The sequence below is a fragment of the Corythoichthys intestinalis genome, chromosome 9, assembly GCF_030265065.1.
Source record: "Corythoichthys intestinalis isolate RoL2023-P3 chromosome 9, ASM3026506v1, whole genome shotgun sequence".
Classification (NCBI taxonomy): Eukaryota; Metazoa; Chordata; class Actinopteri; order Syngnathiformes; family Syngnathidae; genus Corythoichthys; species Corythoichthys intestinalis.
This window is the reverse complement of record NC_080403.1, coordinates 29,093,332-29,113,376: the sequence shown is the minus strand read 5'-3', so window position 1 is coordinate 29,113,376 and position 20,045 is coordinate 29,093,332. Positions and strand designations below refer to the sequence as shown.

General features: G+C 38.2%; 1 protein-coding gene across 1 annotated transcript in view; it reads right to left on the bottom strand.

The window, feature by feature from the left end:
- si:ch211-236h17.3 (carbohydrate sulfotransferase 11) overlaps positions 1-15,403 on the bottom strand; it is a 30,450-nt gene extending 15,047 nt beyond the window's left edge. The window contains exon 1 of the mRNA XM_057846582.1: positions 14,642-15,403. Coding sequence (XP_057702565.1) covers positions 14,642-14,735 — 94 coding nt within the window. The 5' untranslated portion in view covers positions 14,736-15,403. The remainder of the gene's footprint in view (positions 1-14,641) is intronic.
- Positions 15,404-20,045: the final 4,642 nt, after the last annotated feature.

Genomic DNA, 20,045 nt, shown 5'->3' with positions numbered 1-20,045 from the left:
ATTTTTATGAATTTGTAAAACCCGCCCGGACGACGAGGATACTACGTGAAAGTAGGACTTGTCCAGGCAAAAGAGGACGTTTGGTCACTCTACTATAGCCTCAATAAATTATTCATACTTGTAATAAAAACAAAAATAATTAAATAAAATAAATTGAAAGAAAAAGACTTCTCAAAAGCTCCATGGGTAAACTACCGCCATCACTGACTACCACTGGCCAGGATTATGGCGTATGGAGGGACCAATTCGCAGGCACATCCAGTGCATGGCTGCCCCCACTGTCTGTTTTATTACTACGGTAAATACAGAAAAGCAGAAATAAAATGGCCATAAAGATAATGCAGTTTTAAGCACAAATACATTATTGAGTTTTTAATGCATAGCATCAATAAGATAACAAAAATATTAAAATATGCTTCAAAGATAACCACCAATTTAATCTGTAATTTCTGTTGTTTTCACACAAAATTTGGTATTCATCCATTTCATTGGACTAACAAAGTAGTATTTCATCTGAAATCAAAACTGCCATACCATTTATGAATTTTAAATGCAAATTTAAATTAATTGAATTGATAGTACAGCTGCGTTCAGCAGGGGTGAAAGAGGCTAGAATTTCTTGCCGGAACTCTGTGACATGAAGGTTGCCATGGAGCCAGAATTAAAATAAATAAATAAATAAAAAATTAAACCTCCTAAAACCACAGAAATGCAAAGAAAACTGCTTTTGACAGTAGTACCTATAAAACACAATAAAACACAACAACAGGTTTTACACATGCATTAGGCTACAGCATTACATTTACTGTAACAAGGCAAACATGAGAAACTGGTTTTCATTCAAAATTGTATTTTTTCAATGATTTGCAAAATAACAGTTAACAAAAACACCATACAGTAACCCCAACCTGAATCTCCTAATTTTTATTTTCCCTCATTTTCTCACATCCAATTGCAAAACTTCAATTTTAACTACTTAAGAACATATGATGTACAGTAAATTAAAAATGTAGACAATGTGAACATAGACAAATATGTTATTAAAAAAAAAAGCAACATACATGAACAAAAATAAGTATAAGTGACTTACATTATGTACAGTGAAGTGGAATATATTTTGAAGATTTTTTTATATTATAAGGAAATACTGTAAATAAGCAGCCTAATATAAGTAAATGAACAAACACAAGTCCAAAGTGCACATTGACTATATTGCGTGAAGTGGAATATATTTTGAAGTTTTTTTGTTTTTTTTTTTATTATAAGGAAATAAATAAGCAGCCTAATATTAGTAAATGAACAAACACAAGTCCAGAGTGCACATTAAGTACGTATATTGCCAAATGTATGTATATAAGCATTTGAGACAAGCATTTATGGACCTCATTGCAGTAAAAAAAATGTTTAAAGCCTTATTGTGTTCAATCTCACTTTAGTTATATTTGTTTTACCATGAGAACTGCATGTAATGATTAATACATCATTTATGATATTAATTAGAGAACATACTGTATATACAAATTAATTAAAAAAAAAAGTTATTACAGTATACTATGTTTAAGGACCACATAAAGCTTTCAAATTTAAAATTTTCTGTTCATTATTTCTGGGGGAGGCATTATAAGATGGAAGGTGTTCTGAACCTCCAAATCAGAGCAAATAAAACAAAATATAATACATGAAAATAACCCTCTTTCCTTTCTCTTAAAGAATGATCAATTTTCCATTGCATTACCCTTTATCATTTAACAAGCTTATTTTTTTTCTTTTTTTGTTGTCCCAGAAACATGTGCATTTAAACCAATCAGAGCTAACTATCCATGATGATCATGTGTTAGTAGGTCAGTCAACTGAACGGACAACTACAGTCTAGGCAGGGTGGTTCGCTTTGTGCATGTGCACATCGACTGTCTCGTCGCACTCAGATACACACGCTGGGAGAACTCCGTAGAATAAATAAATCAAAAATATTGGTGGAAACGGATGACGCTACACAAGCACTTTATTAGCCTTGTAAATCTAACGTTAATAGATTGTTTACTTCTTGGAGATGCGTGTGTGGATGCCTGGCAGTTTGTTTAACATGAAGGTTTGACAGTTTCCTTCATACTTTCGTGATCAAAGCACCATTGCGGCTCACTTTCACCCATGGTCAAATGTTTTCTTTTATAATTTGCATTTTCCGAACGTATTCCAACTATAGGGTGTAGAAATGCATTTCCCAAACACTACAGTATATCCGCTGTTAACTTAAATTCCAACTCCATCCCATCCACTGTTCCACTGAGATTCATCCAAAGAGCATTGCAAGGAAGGGCTATTTGTATTGGTTTAACCTTGTCTAGACCCAAACATGCAAAGACTTTTCCTCTGCATTCCTCCAGGCTTGTTCAGAAACTGGAGCTATGGCAATGCAAAATATATAGAAGCCGATGTGTGTTAGTCCTGTCTCGGTCATAAACGAACCACTGTTTTTTGGTCCCTCTGGGAGAAGCACCCCCCTTTCCAACCCCTCCTTGGCCTTTCCTGCCAAAAGGCTTGAACTGAGAGACACACTGTACAAGCGAAAGCCTGATCCTTTTAGCCCACAAATGTGTGTGTTTTGAGGGTGTTAGTGCATAGGCAAGGCATGTGGGTGGTGTCTGTGTAATGAAGAATGTATGCAGATGTACAGTCTGATGCCTATTTGCATATGGAACATGTCATGTCATTAAAAAATGTTTATATAAGGACTTGAGACCACCACCAAAATGGATGAAGAGAACTTTGTTTTCAGCAAGCGCGAGTAAGACTTTCATCTTGTCATATTTGCGCGAGAGTAATGTGCCCCAAACAGATACGACATTAGACATTGGGGTTGAAACTAAACCTCTTTTCCAAAACCCTCACATTGTGCATATGCAGATCGAGTTGGTCTGGCACACAAATGGAAGCTAGTGTTCTGTACTTGAAAAGTAAACTTTGTACTGGTTTTCAAAGACACAAGTTTAGACAAGTTGCATTTACAGTATATCCACAATCGTAATTCAATTTCAGTATGTTTTATTATACTGCATGTCATTTGTATTTAAAGGAGCATTATATAAGATCTGCACTTCAGTTATTGATTAAATAGTCCATTATATAAGATCTGCACTTCAATTATTGATTAAATAGTCCTAATACATTGCTACCTCGACATAGGAACGCATCGATATACAATCCTTTCAACAACGCCATTTGATTCGACATATGATGACATGCTTGAAATACGACGATTTACGAGTGCGTCGCAATTTCATCGTTTTACCGCAGGATGGCAGATTTTCTTGTGAGAGAAATCAACATAGGTCCCCAAAATGTTTAGAGCAGGTGGTGAAAAAAGGGAAACGGTGACGCTTACCATTGAAATTAAGATGAACTTATACAAAAATATGACCGTGATGTGCGTGTCAGTGACCTGACTCGACAATACTGCCGGAATATGTCTACGATCTCGACGGTCCTCCTCCGACCTCCATTCGCCAGTCTTTATAAGGTGACAATTATTATTATTGTAACATTGGCAAGGAAGTCGCTGTTCTTCATTAGTTTTTTAATCACTTATTTTAGAACTTGTGCAGCACAACACAACGACTATCACTCATAGCTGACACCAACAACAACAGAACATGAAAAGAGGAATTAAAAACTTCCCACTCTACCACACCTCTCACTGTCTCATCAGTCACACTGTACATTCAGGAACAGCATGCAAAACACAACCGCCACGTTAGAACCCGATTTGTTAGATTATCATTATATAAATATTATTATTCCGATTTATATTTATAATGTATTTGTTTGGCTATGTGTAATTGCTATTTATAATTGTACCTGCAGTATTTATGAAGGATTTAGCATAGGTTTTTGGGCTGTGGAACAAATTCATCCATTTATGATGGATTCTTATGGGAAAACCCTGCTCGACAAACGACCATTTCGACTTAAAAACCAGGTCCTGGAACTAATTAAGTGTGTATGTAGAGGTACCGCTGTATTTCAATAAACATGATAAAAAAAAACTGTTTTTTGGAAATAGTTATAAGACGGTCCTCAATGGTTAAGCAGAGATTTTTCCACTTTAAAAAAAGATTTGCAACCCGAAAAGTTATTTTTTGATTCAGGGTCTAAAACAGATGTCCAGCCATCCACTGTCATCCAATTACGAGATCAGTTCTTTGTCTCCGTCCAGGTTGCTACAATTCTGTGGCCTATGTAAACAAAATGTTTTTCCACGTTCGTAGGATTAACGATGTCATGTACCAGTAGAGCAAAAAAATAAAAAATCTCTTTCCGAATGTCAAATGAGTCAAAACTAATTCAGAAACAAAACAGGTATATATCCTTGTTTTACCTTGTTTCTAAAATGTATATACTGTATGCATTGTAGATGCGTTTGAACAATGGAGACAAATGATAGGGAGAAAAAAATTGACGACAGACGCCAAAATTGCGAGATAATTGAGGGTGGTGTGGTTCAGTGGTAGAGTAGTTATTCCCCAACCCAAAATTTGTGGGTTTGATTCGCCACCCTGATGACCTCGTCTAAGTATCCTTGAGCAAAATACAAAACCCCAAGTTGCTCCTGGTACTGTGTCACCAGTAGGTAGATGAGAATAAAGTGTGAAGCCCTTTGAGGGCCTGAAAAAGATGGAAAGGTGAAATATAAGTGTAACTCCATTTACCATTTCCATTTAACCATTCAGAGAACTGGGTGAATACTAGAGCAGGAGAAAGAGGCGCAGCTGCATCTAAGCCGAAATAACCCAGTTTTAGATGGATTTTTTTCCTATCGGCCGCTCGGGTTAAAAAATACATATATATACAGTATACGTAAAATTTCCAAACAACGGCGCTGATAATCGGCCCGGCCAATAATCAGTCAATCTTTAATATGTACTGGTGTATATTACTTTCCCTTTACTGTATCGGTACATTGACGATAGCAATACGAAAAAAGTCGCTATGTTCCTGCTAACGTTGTGTAGCATCTGAGTCCAAATGGGGAGAATGTGGTGTTTATCCTGGTTGCAGTGCCATTTTCGGCCGCCAGTCTTACATATGGCTCCATTAATTCAGAAACTATGCATACCAGCATTTGTACTCGTATCACATGTAGTCCCTGACAAAAGTTTTGTTGCTTATCCATTTTGTAGAAACAATTGCTAATAACCTGACTTTTAATTATTCAATTGGTTTCAGAAATGGCTCATATGAAAGCTAAGACCCTCCCAAATGATGCTGAATCTGCTCGGTGGAAGGCAAAATAAATAGTCTGAAATATCAACAAACCTTAGCTGCCTCTTACATTCCTAACCATAAAAAGGGCCAAATTCTGCAGCAAGATGGTGCTCCATCGCATACTCCAATCTCTATCTCAAAGTTCCTCAAGGCAAAGAAGATCAAGATCCTCCAGGACTGGCCATCCCTGTCACCAGACATGAACATCATTGAGCATGTCTGGGGTAGGATGAAAGAGGAAGCATGGAAGACGCAACCCAAGAATGTTGATGAACTCTGGGAGGCATGCAAGACTGGTTTCTTTGATGTTCCTGATGACTTCATCAATAAATTGTATGAATCCTTGCCGAACCGCATGGATGCAGTCTTTCAAGCCCATGGAAGTCATACAAAATATTAAATTTGGATCTCACAGCACCACTACTTAATTCGCTTATGTTATGTAACATATTTTTGTATTTGAAGTACATTTTTTGTTCAATTTTCACACTACTTTCTGTAGGTGACAAAACATTTGTCTTGCCAAAATTTGACCTTTATCTTTACGTCTTCATTAAATGATAAATCTTTTTTTCAGTGAAATAAGTATATTTTTGTACATTCAACATCATTTGGGAGTGTCTTAGCTTTCATATGAGCCATTTCTGAAACCAATTGAATAATTAAAAGTCAGGTTATTAGCAATTGTTTCTACAAAATGGATAAACGACAAGACTTTTATCAGGGACTGTATTGGGAATCACAACATTCATACCAAGAACACTGTAATGCACAATGCGCCATAGTATAAAAATATGTTTAGAACTTTAGGAGTACAAAATGACCTGAGTATTGTAACTATCATTCCACTATTCTACTGACATTTCATAATTTGCCTATTGCACAACAAAATAAGACCACAAGGTGGTGTGATTAGTATATTGCAGGTGATTCAATAATGCTTAGGTTCTGACCATTTATTTTGATAATTTCCTTGGCTTTCAGTCAAGCCCAAGCAAAGATTGCATCGGGTGAGTGTACCCCCTCTGAATTAATAATTCACTCTGCCCCTTTCACACACGCCGTAATACCGTGGAAATCGCGGGATTTAAATGGGCAGCACTTGTATGTGATCGCAATTTCCCGGGTCGACTAACACGGACATTACACGGACATTTCACGGGTCGCGTCTTAGTATGATTCCCGTGAAAGTCCCGGGACGAGGCTTATGTGAAAGCAAGCGTTAAATTCCAGGATCACAGCACGATGGCTGATGACACAAATATCATGACGGGCCGATCGTCACTTCCGCTTTGTTCGCAGTAAGACGATAAGCGGTAAACAAACATTACAATTATCAACATAGTAAGCTGGAAATAGCTAAATTAAACTGAAAACATAACGAAATTAAATTGCCACTGGATCGCAGAGTCAAGGAAGAGAATCCATCTTTGGAACTGTGTGGTTTATTTTGTTGCTGATCGCAACTGCGGAAACAAGGCTGTACCTCAAAGCACAAAACAGCGGATGGATGCGTTCAAGGGTTTATCAAATACTAACAAAAATACACGCAGTCGTGGAAATGGGGGAATAAAACAACGGGTGCGTGACAATAGGTCAACGGGATCAATAATACTAACCTAAGCTGTTGGCAGAGAGCTGATAAGACAAACAAAGATAACAAAACAAATACACTCCAACACCAGCACAACGTTGGGGATTTCAAAACAAGGGTGGCATAGATGTCGAATGGCGCCCAGCAAGTTAATATCTTTGCACCCTTCTCTTGGATCGCCTGGGCCTAAATATACTCCTGATGAGCTTGAAATGGCTGCAGTTACGACGTCGGGAACGCTCCCACAAATGGCTCCGTAAAAAAAGCACGATTTTACCAACATTGTGACAGCCGATGCAGACCAAAAATGACGTAATGTCCAGGTTATAAAGTCGCGCCAGAGAGCGCCAGTGGGCAACACGGGACAAGTGTGTGAAAGTGTCCAACCAGTGTCATTCTCCGGACATCTCTACATGTGTAAAAGCAATGACACTAGTAAATCCCGCGTCACCTTACACAGGAATTTCCCGGGATACGTGTAGGAAAAGGGCTAAAGTGCACACACTTACAAAAGTCTAAATTTATGTAATATCTGCATCTGTGACACCTACTGGAGACATACTATTCAATAACTATAATACTGTATGTAGCATCTGCATCTGCCAAGGCTACCAGAGGCACACTCCACATATTGTGCAATCATTAATTAACTGTTTTATAACGGGAAGTATATATTGTTCAAAGACAAATTTTTGATGATGTCATGGAACATAATGGCATTTCATTACGTTTTTTTTATCACACAAACTTTTTGGTTGTTAATCTTTGTGAAATGTTACATTAGTGGAACCTCACAGAGCTTCCATTTGAAGGATAAAGTACATATTTCTGGTCCATGTACTGTAAAACAAATGTTTTCCACATACATTACTGAAGTTAATGTATATTTATCCTATACAGCTATTCTGAAATCTGTTCTAGTGCTTATTGCATTTAATGGATGGTAATGAAGACAAGCGGTTAACTCATTCACTGCTATTGTCGGTGATCGTCCAATCTATTCAAACTAGGAGGGGTGGCAGTGCATAAGTCTAGCAGCTTTAGTCAACACTTGAGTAAATGATGCTGTAACAGAGTACAATGTATTATTAATGTTAATGAAATTCTAATGTAGGTGAACTTAATGATGAGGCAATTATGAAGCACTTACAGTATTTCTATCAAGGAAAGAAAAGTCAAGTTTTCGCTTTGTTGTGAAACTACACCTCAGTGTTGCCATTTATACTTCAGTCTTTATAGTGACCCTTTCTTTTAGTCAGGAAGTTTCCAACTGTCTTATAACACATTAAAATAAACTAAAGCCTATGACATTTTGACTAGAGTAGAGTAATGGGTTAATCAACAACTAAATGACGATCAAATTAATTGACAACTTTTTTGATAATCAATTATTCATCGAAAGCTTTTAACATAAAATTATCCCAACTTGGAATTTCAGTCTCTAGACAGTGAATATTAATTAATTTATGTCCTTTTCAAGAAAGCAGACTGATGAGTTTAATCAAAATGAGATTGCAACAGTCTGTTTTTATGGTACTTCTTTTCATCAACATTTTTGCCTCTTCTCTGATGATGATACAGACTAAATCAATAACTGAATTAGAATTAAGTTACGTTTGTGTGTATTCTGCACTGTCAATTCGAAATCCTGTCAGAGATGATACAGGGTTGGAAATTAAATACTGTTTTGCATCAAATTTGAAGTGAGAGAGACTCTTTTGCTGCCCAGATAGTCACTCTGGACAAAGTAAGTGTAGCCTCCAGCACCACAGTTAAAACCTAGGAGTTTTATTCGACCCTGACTTATCGTTTAAAGCTCACATTAAACAAACCTGCTGAACGGCCTTCTTTCACCTGCGCAACATAGCCAAAATTAGAAATATTTGATCTAAAAGCGAAGCAGAAAAATTAATTCACGCGTTCGTTACATCGAGATTGGATTACTGTAACTCCCTACTTGCAGCTTGTCCTGAAAGTTCTCTATAAGGTCTTCAGCTTGTCCAAAACGCAGCAGCAAGACTTTTAACAGGAACCAATAGAAGAGAGCACATCACCCCTGTGCTCCAAGCCCTTCACTGGCTTCCAGTCGAGTTTAGAATTAAATTTAAAATCCTCCTTCTTACATTTCAGACCATTAATGGGTTGGGGCCATCTTATTTCACCGATGCTCTGGTTCCATACCGCCCCAACAGAACACTCCGCTCTCAGAATGCAGGTCTACTGGTAGTTCCCAGGGTTTCTAAAAGTACTGTTGGAGCTAGAGCCATTAGCCACCAAGCCCCTGTTTTATGGAATCAGTTTCCAGCTAATATTAAAGAAGCCGAGACAGTCTGCACATTTAAGATTAGATTAAAAACGTTCCTATTCGACAAAGTTTATGGTCAGGCTAGTTGAAGTCGGAGTAGACTCAAAGTTTAGTCTAAGCTGCACTAGAAGCTATAAAGCTGGGGGAAGTACAGCCACTGAGTTCTATCTCCTTTTTCTCACTCTACCTACCACTTATCTTACTTTATTTCTATTTTCCAATGTTAATATCTAGTTGTCTAGTCTCTTCATCACTAGTCACCTGGTGTCCCCTTTCCCCCCTCCCTCCCCTCTGGGGAGGGGCTATTTTTCAGCTGCAGCCTCCTGACCGTCCGGACCCCTGGCTGGATGGACGTCCTCGTTGCTACCCCCGTCTCATCTGGCTAGATGGACCTCTTCTTGTTCCTTTACTCCACTGCATCTTTATGGACTGTAACTTCGCCTGCTAATTCCCATTAGCAGTCCTGGGGCTTCCTGTCTATCCGTCCTGGGAGTGGATCTCGCCTGACTGTGGTACTCCCCAAGGTTTCTCATTTTCTCCCAAAGACTCTGGAGTTTTTGGAGTTTTTCCTTGCCGACATGGAGGGTGTACGGATGGGGGATACCCAGGACTTGAATTTACTTATTCATCTTTGTTGCTTCATTTGCTGTTTCTGATTGTGTATCATATTGCCTCTGCAAAGCCCTTTGAGACAACGTTGTTGTGATCCAGGGCTATACAAATAAAATTGAATTGAATTGAATTGAAATTTTTGGTTAATCGAAAAAATAATTGTGAATACAACCAATAATTTAAATAGACATTCCAGTTCTAGAGTAAATATGTAGATATGAAGTTTGCCCGTCGTTACAAACATTTACTATTTCTGAATGAGCCTGACAGCTTGGTATGCTCCTTCACACCACATGAGGCACTTCTTTTTAGATGTGTAACAACTGCACACATGTCTCACTCCATGCTACACATCACACATTTGAAAAACTATCTTGCCTCACTCTACCTTCTACAGTATATGTTTTATTTTGGCACATGATATTGCAAGGTATGTCTGAATGACACCAGTGTGTGGATCTGGAAAAGATTAGGTTTGAGCAAATCCTGTAACCAGCTGCAAATTCTTCTCACCAATGCCAACCCAGCTGCAGAAACAGTGATCATCCACTATTTGGTTGAGTAATTAAATTTTTCCTCACTTCAATTCTGCCTAAAAAATAAAATTTTTAGACACAGTAAATACGGTCTTTCGTTGTCTCACACTGTAGTCATAGTCGAACCAAGCGCTACGTACTAAGCTTTGTCATATTTCCTGGTCTTCGCTATCGAGTGACTTTTCTTTTGTTTCATTATCTTCACCTCTAGCAGCCTTTCTTTTCATCTGTGTTAAATATTTTTTCATGTTTCTCTTGAGGGTTGTTTCACTCCATTCCATATGTCCAGCTCCGTGCTGTGCACGTTTGGTGCATAAACATATGGTGCATAAACATATGCTACATATAGAGGACACACTGTGACAAAGAATGTACAATTACTGGGGCTACAACAACTAATTGATTAAAATCGATTAATAAATTAGTTGTTAACTAATATGATATTGGATTTTTGCCCCATTTGGGTCCTTGTTTGCGTGTAATGTGAGGCTGCGTGCACTCGCTAGTGATTAGAGCAAGCGCGAGAGAGTTCACTGCTGCTGCTGTTGGGTTGTTGAATCAATAATATTACTAAATGTCGAGAGTTAGGTTGTCTTTTGTGTTGTTAGATCCAGTGTGCCTCCGTCAGAGGTGAGTATATGAAGCCAGTTGTATTGTTTGTATTTTTCGTTGAGGAGACATTACTACTTAGCACGGAGCACTAAGTTAGTCAGGAGCTAGAAGGAAATATTCATCCATTTTGTCTTCATTGGTACTTACAAATTGCCTAAAACAACTTCAAGTTAAATTGTGAAGGTAATTGAAAAAAAGTCACATTTACAGTGGGGCAAAAAAGTATTTAGTCAGCCACTAATTGTGCCAGTTCTCCCACTTAAAAAGATGACAGAGGCCTGTAATTTTCTTCATAAGTGTACCTCAACGATGAGAGACAGAATGAGAAAAAAATATCCAGAAAATCACTCTGTCTGATTTTTTTATTTTAAGTATTTAGTCACTTTCAAACAAGCAAGATTTCTGGCTCTTACAGAGCTGTAACTTCTTTAAGAGGCTCCTCTATCCTTCACTTGTTTCCTCTATTAAAGGGCACGTGTTTGAACTCATTCTCAGTACAAAAGACAACTGTCCACAACTTCAAACAGTCACACTCCAAACTCCACTATGGCCAAGACCAAAGAGCTGTCAAACGTCATAACAGAAACAAAATTCTAGACCTGAATCTTGCTGGGAAGACTTAATCTGCAATAGGTAAGCAATTTGGTGTGAAGAAATCAACTGTAGAAGCAATTATTAGAGAATGGAAAACATGCAAGACCACTGATCATCTGCCTTGATCTGGCGCTCCCCCCAAGATGTCACCCTGTGGGGTCAAAATGATCCCAAGAACAGTGAGCAAAAATCACAGAATCACACAAGGGGAGTTCGTGAATGACCTGGGGAGAGCTGGGACCAAAGTAACAAAGGCTACTATCAATACCACACTCCGCCACCAGGAAGTCAAACCCTGCAATCCCAGATGTGTCCCCCTGCTTAAACCAGTACACGTCCAGGCCCATCTAAAGATTGCTAGAGAGCATTTGGATGATCCAGAAGAGGACTGGGAGAATGTCATATAGTCAGATGAAACAAAATAGTTTGAACTTTTTGGTAGAAACACAACTTCTCATGTTTGAAGGTGAAAGAACGCTAAATTGTATCCATAACTAGTGTGAAGCATGGGGGTGGAAACATCATGCTTTACCACATTTTTTCTGCAAAGGGACCAGGACACCTGATTCATGTAAAGGAAAGGATGAATGGGGCCATGTATTGTGAGATTTTGAGTGAAAACCTCCTTCTATCAGCAAGGGCATTGAAAATGAAACTTTCAGTATGACAATGATCCCAAACATATTGCCGGGGAAACAAAGAGTGGCTTCGCAAGAAGCATTTCAAGGTTCTGGAGTGGCCTAGCTGGCCTCCAGATCTCAACCATATATAAAATCCTTGGGGGGAGTTGAAAGTCCGTGTTGCCCAACGACATCCCCAAAACATCACTGCTCTCGAGGAAATCTGCATCGAGGAATGGGCCAAAATAACTGCAAAAGTGTGTGAAAACCTTTGAAGACCTACAGAAAACGTTTTGACCTCTGTCATTATCAATTTAGGGAATATAACAAAGTATTGAGATGAACTTTTGTTCTTGACTAAATACTTATTTTCTATCATAATTTGTAAATAAATTCTTTAAAAATCAGACGTGATTTTCTGGATTTTTTTTCTCATTCTGTCGCTCATCGTTGAGGTACACCTATGGAGAAAATTACAGGCCTCTGTCGTCTTTTTAAGTGTGAGAACTGGCACAATTGGTGGCTGACTAAATACTTTTTTGCCCCACTGTATCTGTCACATGCACCCTACCACACCTGTATAAGACGTTCTGTGGTATAGTAATAATGAAACAAACTGTTACATAGCCTTTCTGCTTTATTTCTGTTAGTGTTTTCAATTGTTTAGCATGGCAGTAAGTAGTTTCACAAGGGTGTCAAAAACTTTTGTGACTGTTTCACACTGGGTTAAAATGAAGACCAAAACATAAAAGTCCAGAAGGCTTATTACACAAGACTAACTATTGGGAATAACCTAATGTGAGTCCAAGTGAGAAAAAACATTGTGGGGTAATTGCCTTACAGGGAAAAGATTGCTCTGAACACACAACCTTGGTTGCTGTCTGTGTGCGGGTGACAGTCTACGGCTGTATTGTTCAGCCATAACACGGATGCGCACCCCACACTAATATTTTTCTAACATATCCATCATACCCATCTTCATGTCAATGGTAAGCATCACCTTTTTCCTTTTTTTCCCCACCACCTGCACTAACATTGTTGGAACCCAGGTTAATTTCTCTCACAAGAAAATATGCCGTGCGTCCGTCTTGAGGGAAAACAACGTAACTGCGGTGCTGTCATAGATCGTCGTATTTAGAGCATGTCATCAGATGTAGAAACAAATGGCGTGTCAAATTTTACGTCGGATGTCGAAAAGAGTGATCGGATTTTGAGGTACCACTGTATATGGATCGATATTGGTTAATCATGGCATGACATTCCATTTAGCTCAGCTCCATCTTGTGGATGCATAACGCAATGCCAACCACTACTATTACTATTACTGCGCCTTAAAATGCAATGCACCCTATACATGAAAACGGTTTTAAAATAAAAATTTCAAACATTTTTGAAAAAGCTCCAAGGAGCCGCTAGAGCAGCACTAAAGTGGCTCCAGAGCTGCGGGTTGCTGACATCTGGGATAAGCCGTAAAGATGAAGATGAATGAATGAAATAGATTTACTGTAATTTTCGCACTGTAAGTCGCACCTGTCTATAAGCCGCAGCTGTTCTCACTTTATTATGGGATATTTACACAAAAATATATTAACCAGTAACACTTTATTGGACAGTGGATTCATACGACTAACATCAGACAAAATGAACCACCAGGAAGCTTTGAACCAATTGGCTGCAAAGCTTCAGTGCTTCAAGAAGCTTCATTTGGCCATCACTGCTCCCTTGGGGAAGACAGTCAACCTCTGCTGCCACCTGCTGTCAACAATGTTGTTGTCCAACATGCCTCCTAGCATGTATTGCAGCGCTACAGATGTAAATAACAGTTAAAATTCATGTTCTTTGCTAATTATTTCATCAGTTACTGTTCCAGTTGTTTCATTAACTGCTTGTTATAGTATTTGGTAACACCTTTGTTGACAGGGGCGCCATAAGACTGTCATTAGAGAATCATAATGATGACATGACACTGTCATGAGCATTAATGAATGCTGATAACAGATGTCATTTAGTGTAATCTAGAAAATTATCTAAATTTTAAATGGATGTAAAAAATCCAAACAGGACATAAATGGAGTTTGCCGGCTGACACTTAATGACATCCGTCATAAGCATTCAGTAATGCCCATGATAGTGCCATCTCATAATTATGACGGTCTTATGATGCTGTTGTCAAATGAAGTGTTACCTATTGACTGAAAAAAATCAACAAATAAACCGTACTCGACTATAAGCCGCAGGATTCAAAATGAAGGGAAAATGTAGCGGCTTAGAGTCCGAAAATTACAGTAGTTTCTGTTTTCAGCCTCGGTTTTCTAATACAGTACTCGGTTCGCAGTTTTGTCCAGTGCAACCCTATTATGTGCACTGTATATAAGAGTAAATAGACTGTATATGTACACGTCATTAAAATGTAAATATAGTGTAGGCTTGTAAGTATAATGATCAATGTTAAGGGAAAAAAAAATAAAATAATTGTATGGATGGATGAATTTTGTTGTCAACTCACCAGGCTTTAGATTGCTGTTGAAATAGAAAATGACCATGACGAAGCATCCTAAACATAAAGCAAAAAACATTCGAATAATCTTAGGTTTCCTCATCTTGAGTCCTCGGGAGGAGACCGAGTAGATGACAAATTCCTTCCGGGGCTCATGCGAAATGGTGTTTTTGTCCAGACGCCGTGTCTACTTGATCACAGGTACTCTGCATCGCCGTCTCTTGACGTTTGCTGCTCGTGCACATCCTCACATCATGTCTAGTGGCGAAGACGCCGGGTCTGAAACACAGGTTGCTCCAGTTCCGAGGCCAGTCCGAGGGAAAGTCTCTACGAGTGTCAAGGAAGGCGAGGCATTTTATTAAAAGGTGCTATAGACGACCGTGTGGCTTCTTTCCAAAGGTTCCTCGGCCAGTTAACTCCTTCCTCGCTGCCCAGAATACAGCACACTGCTTGGTTTACTCTGGCGGTGTTTAACATTTCGAAGTAAAACGCTTATCAATTTGTAACATCACACATAGTTTATTAAATGCATAACAAATGTCCAATAATAGACAGGTTAGGGTTGACGGTTATATATTCAGGTTGGATTCGAAATGTCATATTTAATTAATAGTTAAGGACAAGCCCAAATAAAGATGGAACTGCCTGATAAATTGACAACGTGTGATTTTCTACATGTTGTTGCTGTACGTAACCATTGCTGAGTTATTGAGGCTATTAATAATTATGTTGCAGTGAAATTATTTATCTCTGAATTGAACCATTTCCCAATTTCCAGATGCCACGTGCTTTTATTTTGAAGCTAACTTTGCAGCGATGTTCAATTTTCCGGTACACAGCTTCACCTATGGCTAAACGTTCGTTGGACTTTTCCCCTGATCAATAAGTTGTGCCCCTTTTTTTTTTTTTTTTTTTTTTTTTTTGCATAATTCTATACGTTAATGGTTATATTCATAGATGTGGGCAACACGATGCGTGTTTTTTTTTTTTTTTTTTTTTTTTTTAAATGAATGGCTGCAACATTTTCAAAGGTTTGTGTTTCTCAGGTTCAGTTCAGACTCTCCTGTGTGGAGTTGGCATATTTCAAAATGACCTGCATGTCTCATCTACAGGCAGCCCTTTCTACTACATTCCAAAATCATGCATGTTCGGCCATGTAAAAGCTCTAAACTGACAATAGGTGAAAAAAAATTGTTTGCTGATACTCTGTGTCTTCTGGTTGACTTGGGACAGGTCCAGAGTGTAGCTTAGTCCAAAGTCTACAGGGATAGAATCCAGTTTATCTGCAACCATATTGAGGATAAGCAATACAAAAATAGTTGTATTCTTTCAATGCATTCGATTTTCTTCCAATTTCTTTATGGTACATAATGTCATGCATATATACAGTATATAGCAGACATGTCCAAAGTGCGGCCCGGGGACCAAATGCGGCCCGTGGTCAAATTTCCTCCGGCCCCCAGCCTCTGTCATAAGATCAATAACGTCTGGACCGCACACAGACTTGATAAATTGGTCAGCAGTACTGCTTACACGTTAAATGCTGCTCCTCATTTACCCACTAAAAAGCAGCAGCCCTCTAAGCAACATTACCCCGTGTGACCCTTGACTTCCAATTTTCTAAAATCAACAACAGCAACAATCAACAAAGTTGACTGCGATGGCTGACACTTCAAGGATAAGTGAAAATTGGACTATTTCTTCACTAAAATGCGCAGCAACTGTGCCTCATTTGCAAAGAGACAGTCGCTATTTTTAAAGAGTTCAATGTGAGGCGATATTACCAAACAAGACACATTGACATGTACAACAAGATTACAGGGAAGGTACGCAGTGAGAAATTGAAGCAACTTGAAGCTAGTTTAATTTCACAGCAGCAGTATTTCGCAAGATCCCGGGAGTCGAAAGAGAACGCCACAAAGGCTAGTTGCGAAATTGTTTAAATTATTAATTTAAAAAAATAATAAAGCAAATGTGACACACAAAATAGCTTGCTAAAATTTTCTGAAATATATTGTTCTATGTAACGTAAAGGACGTCAGCCAAGGTCGGCCCCCCACATTTTTGCCACACCAAATCTGACCCCCTTTGCAAAAAGTTTGGACACCCCTGGTATATAACCTACGTCATTCAGGATTTTTAATGACTCTTGAATGAACGGCAATTTAAACAGATTCAGACGAACCCACTTTTGAATTGCAGTTTAATCAAGGGCGTAGGTTTGGTGTCAACATTGGTAGGGGCGATATAACAGCATAACCTGCATGTACACTTTTTGCTGGGGATGGGACATTAATAAGACCAAACAGACTGGGTGAACAGGGGTCAGGGCTACATTACTCATGAATATGAATCTGATTAATTGATGGGCTAAATAATCAATGCAAAAAAAAAAAAATCTATTGTCTGATACTAACTTTCATATGTATTGGTTCAGGTGATAAACCATTCAATTCAAACTACTAAAAAAACATTTTGAAAACGTAATAAATGTTCTGTATGGATTTTATTAGCAAATTTAAATTGCAATATTTGAACATAAATTATATTAACATCCACAATAAATACAAACTTGTTAATAATCTCTTAACTAGCCATGGATGCAAAAAAATAAACATTTGTCCTGAGACCTCTCAACATTGTATGTCTAAATAAAGAAATTAAATATAACTGAAAATAATTTTTAGTCAGGAAATAACAAAAATAAATAAAAATAGAGCCTTGCTTCGGGTAAAATACTAGTGCTTTAGTCCACAAGCACAGCCAAACTCAACAAAAATTAAAGCTCATTTGGGCTGCTTTAAGACAACATAAGTAAAATAACAATTGTGGACAAAGGGGTAAACCTTGGTTCACTACATTTCTCACAGTTTAATTAATGTTAACAGTAGAAAACACATACAGGAGGACACTTCTCTCTAAGCAGCGTCTTACTCGAGTTTTGTAGATTAGCAAATCCTCTGATGCAGGTCAGACTTTCAGTAGCAATATTAGTGGTGTGTTCCCCACCTCCACAACATTGACGTCTTTTTACAGTACTTGCTGATGCCGGCCGGAAAAAAACTTATAATAATCCTCCTCTTCGAAGGGGGCGGAGGAGGCGGCATGTTGTTGATATGTTGTATTTCTGTCAGTACTGTGAGTGTGTGTGTGTGGTGGATCATTAGCAATCAAGCGTGCGTTTGAGGGGTGAAAATGGACTGGCACATTCGCAAGTGAAAAGGAGTAAATGCAAATCTGAACATAATGAAAATGATTCAGTTAATAATGGTAGAGTCAATTCTGTCCTTACAACATATGGGAAGACAACACAAATTACCTATATAACTGAAGTCATTATATAATTCAAATAAGGTTGCTTAAAAGTTGGTGGGGACAATTTGAGTATACTGAAAAGTTGGTAGTGTTATGTCCCTACCGTCCCTATGCAAAACTACGCCGTTGAGTTTAATGAATAGATTACTTCTCTTCTTTTATCAGGGAGCATAGCATAATATCTATGATGTTTATAAGAGATAATTGGTACACTCCAAACGACATAGCTCATGACTTCAAAGGTTCATCTTGCACGTGATACATCTGATCCCATCATGAACTTTCAGGCCTAAGGGCCCAAGAAGTCGAGTCCCACAAATCACTTTGCACAATAACAAGTTTTGCTAATTGGAGCACAGGCGGCATCCTGTAGTGCTCTTTTTGACCTTTGACCTCCCAAACATTCCTCATATCCTTCTCGCAAAGGACAACATGAATTAGATTACTTTGAGGAGTTGGGAGGTGAACAAGCGTGTACGACTGATTCAAAACCAATTTGAAGTGGGGAAAAAAAACAACATTTTAGGGCTTGACAGTGTTTGCTGTCTATAATATAGCATGGTCTCTTAGCAGGTCATTGTAAAAAGCATCCAGCACTGAAAAAGCTAGATCACAGATGTTACGTTGAAACAATTCAACGGATGCATCCATTTTCAACACCATATATCCTAGCCAATGTCGCCGGGTGCTGGAGCCTTTTCCATCTGATTTTGGGCAAAATGCTGAATACACCTCAAACTGGTTGCCAGACAGGGTATTTTGCGGTATTCATTTACTGTTTGCTTGCATTTCCATTCATTCAAATTGGGTGTTTTCAGATCAGAGTGTGGCGACGGGAAAAAAATTAAACTCGTCTCTCAACAAGCCACTTTATATAACTAATCATGGATAGGTTAACACTCAGCATGATTGTAAAAAAAAAAAAAAAAAAAAAGACTAAAATAGTATTATTTTTCATATTTCTGTACAACTGCTAAGGACTTACAGTCCTACACAGTTGTATACAAAGGTAAACTGTTAAGTGAGGGGTAAGTACCATTGTTGTCCACCTGAGGTCATCATCCTCACATAAATGTTTTGACACTTTATTAAAATTGCCAATAATGTTCCGGCCTTCCACGACAATAAACAACAGTTTCTATCTTTATGTGTATACATAAAAACAAATCTTCACTCATACTGTACGTAGTAAAGTACAAGTCACATGCAATGCCAGCATATATTCCTCGGCCTGTATAGAAAATAAGGAGCAACGATGATGTGGCAGAAGTGATCGGTAGGAAATTTAGTTAAAGCCAAAAATAGATAATGGAATCATGATGTAGCCGAGCAATCGGCCAGCAAATGTATAATAAAGTTAACATCAATCTGGAGCAGTTAAGATAGACATTAGTGAGCCAGTGCTGCTCTCTGGAGGCCATGTCAAAAACACTGGCCTATTGTTCTAACATACAGAAGGGAGAACAAGTATTTGATAGTGTATCAAATACTTGTTCTCCCCACTCTAGGTTACGATAAAATCACCATCCTATCAATGAGTCTTTTTAATAATTACTTACCGTTATTGTTTTACGTCACATTGCACAGATGATAACGTAGGATAGTTGAGTTATGGATACGTCATAAAACAAAAATGTCTGGTTAAAATGTTTCATAAGCGTGGCACTCCCAAATGACTCATGGTGGCCATAAGAGATAAGTGTGTTTCAAATAGCAAGTCATCGTGAGACTGATTGGTTATAACTGTAGTCTTGATTACACAGTAAATTGCCAGCAAATAATTGGCCTAATTCGTGCCCACAAGACCAACTGGGATACTAGAAACCTTAATGGATACGGAATAGTACACATAATTAATAGGCCTTTAATGGTACCAATTGAACGCGGTTTTGAAAGGACTATGAATCTCTGATCCCATTTGTGAAGTTCAAGCAAATATAAATATCCGATATATAACGTGCACGTCACAGATTGATTTGGTGTTCGTGACATCAAACTTTGCTGGACAAAAACAAATGTCATAGGAGATGGCAGTCACTCTAAAACGTCTGTTAGGCTAAATAAAAGAACCATATCAAAGGGTTGGTTATCATGGCAA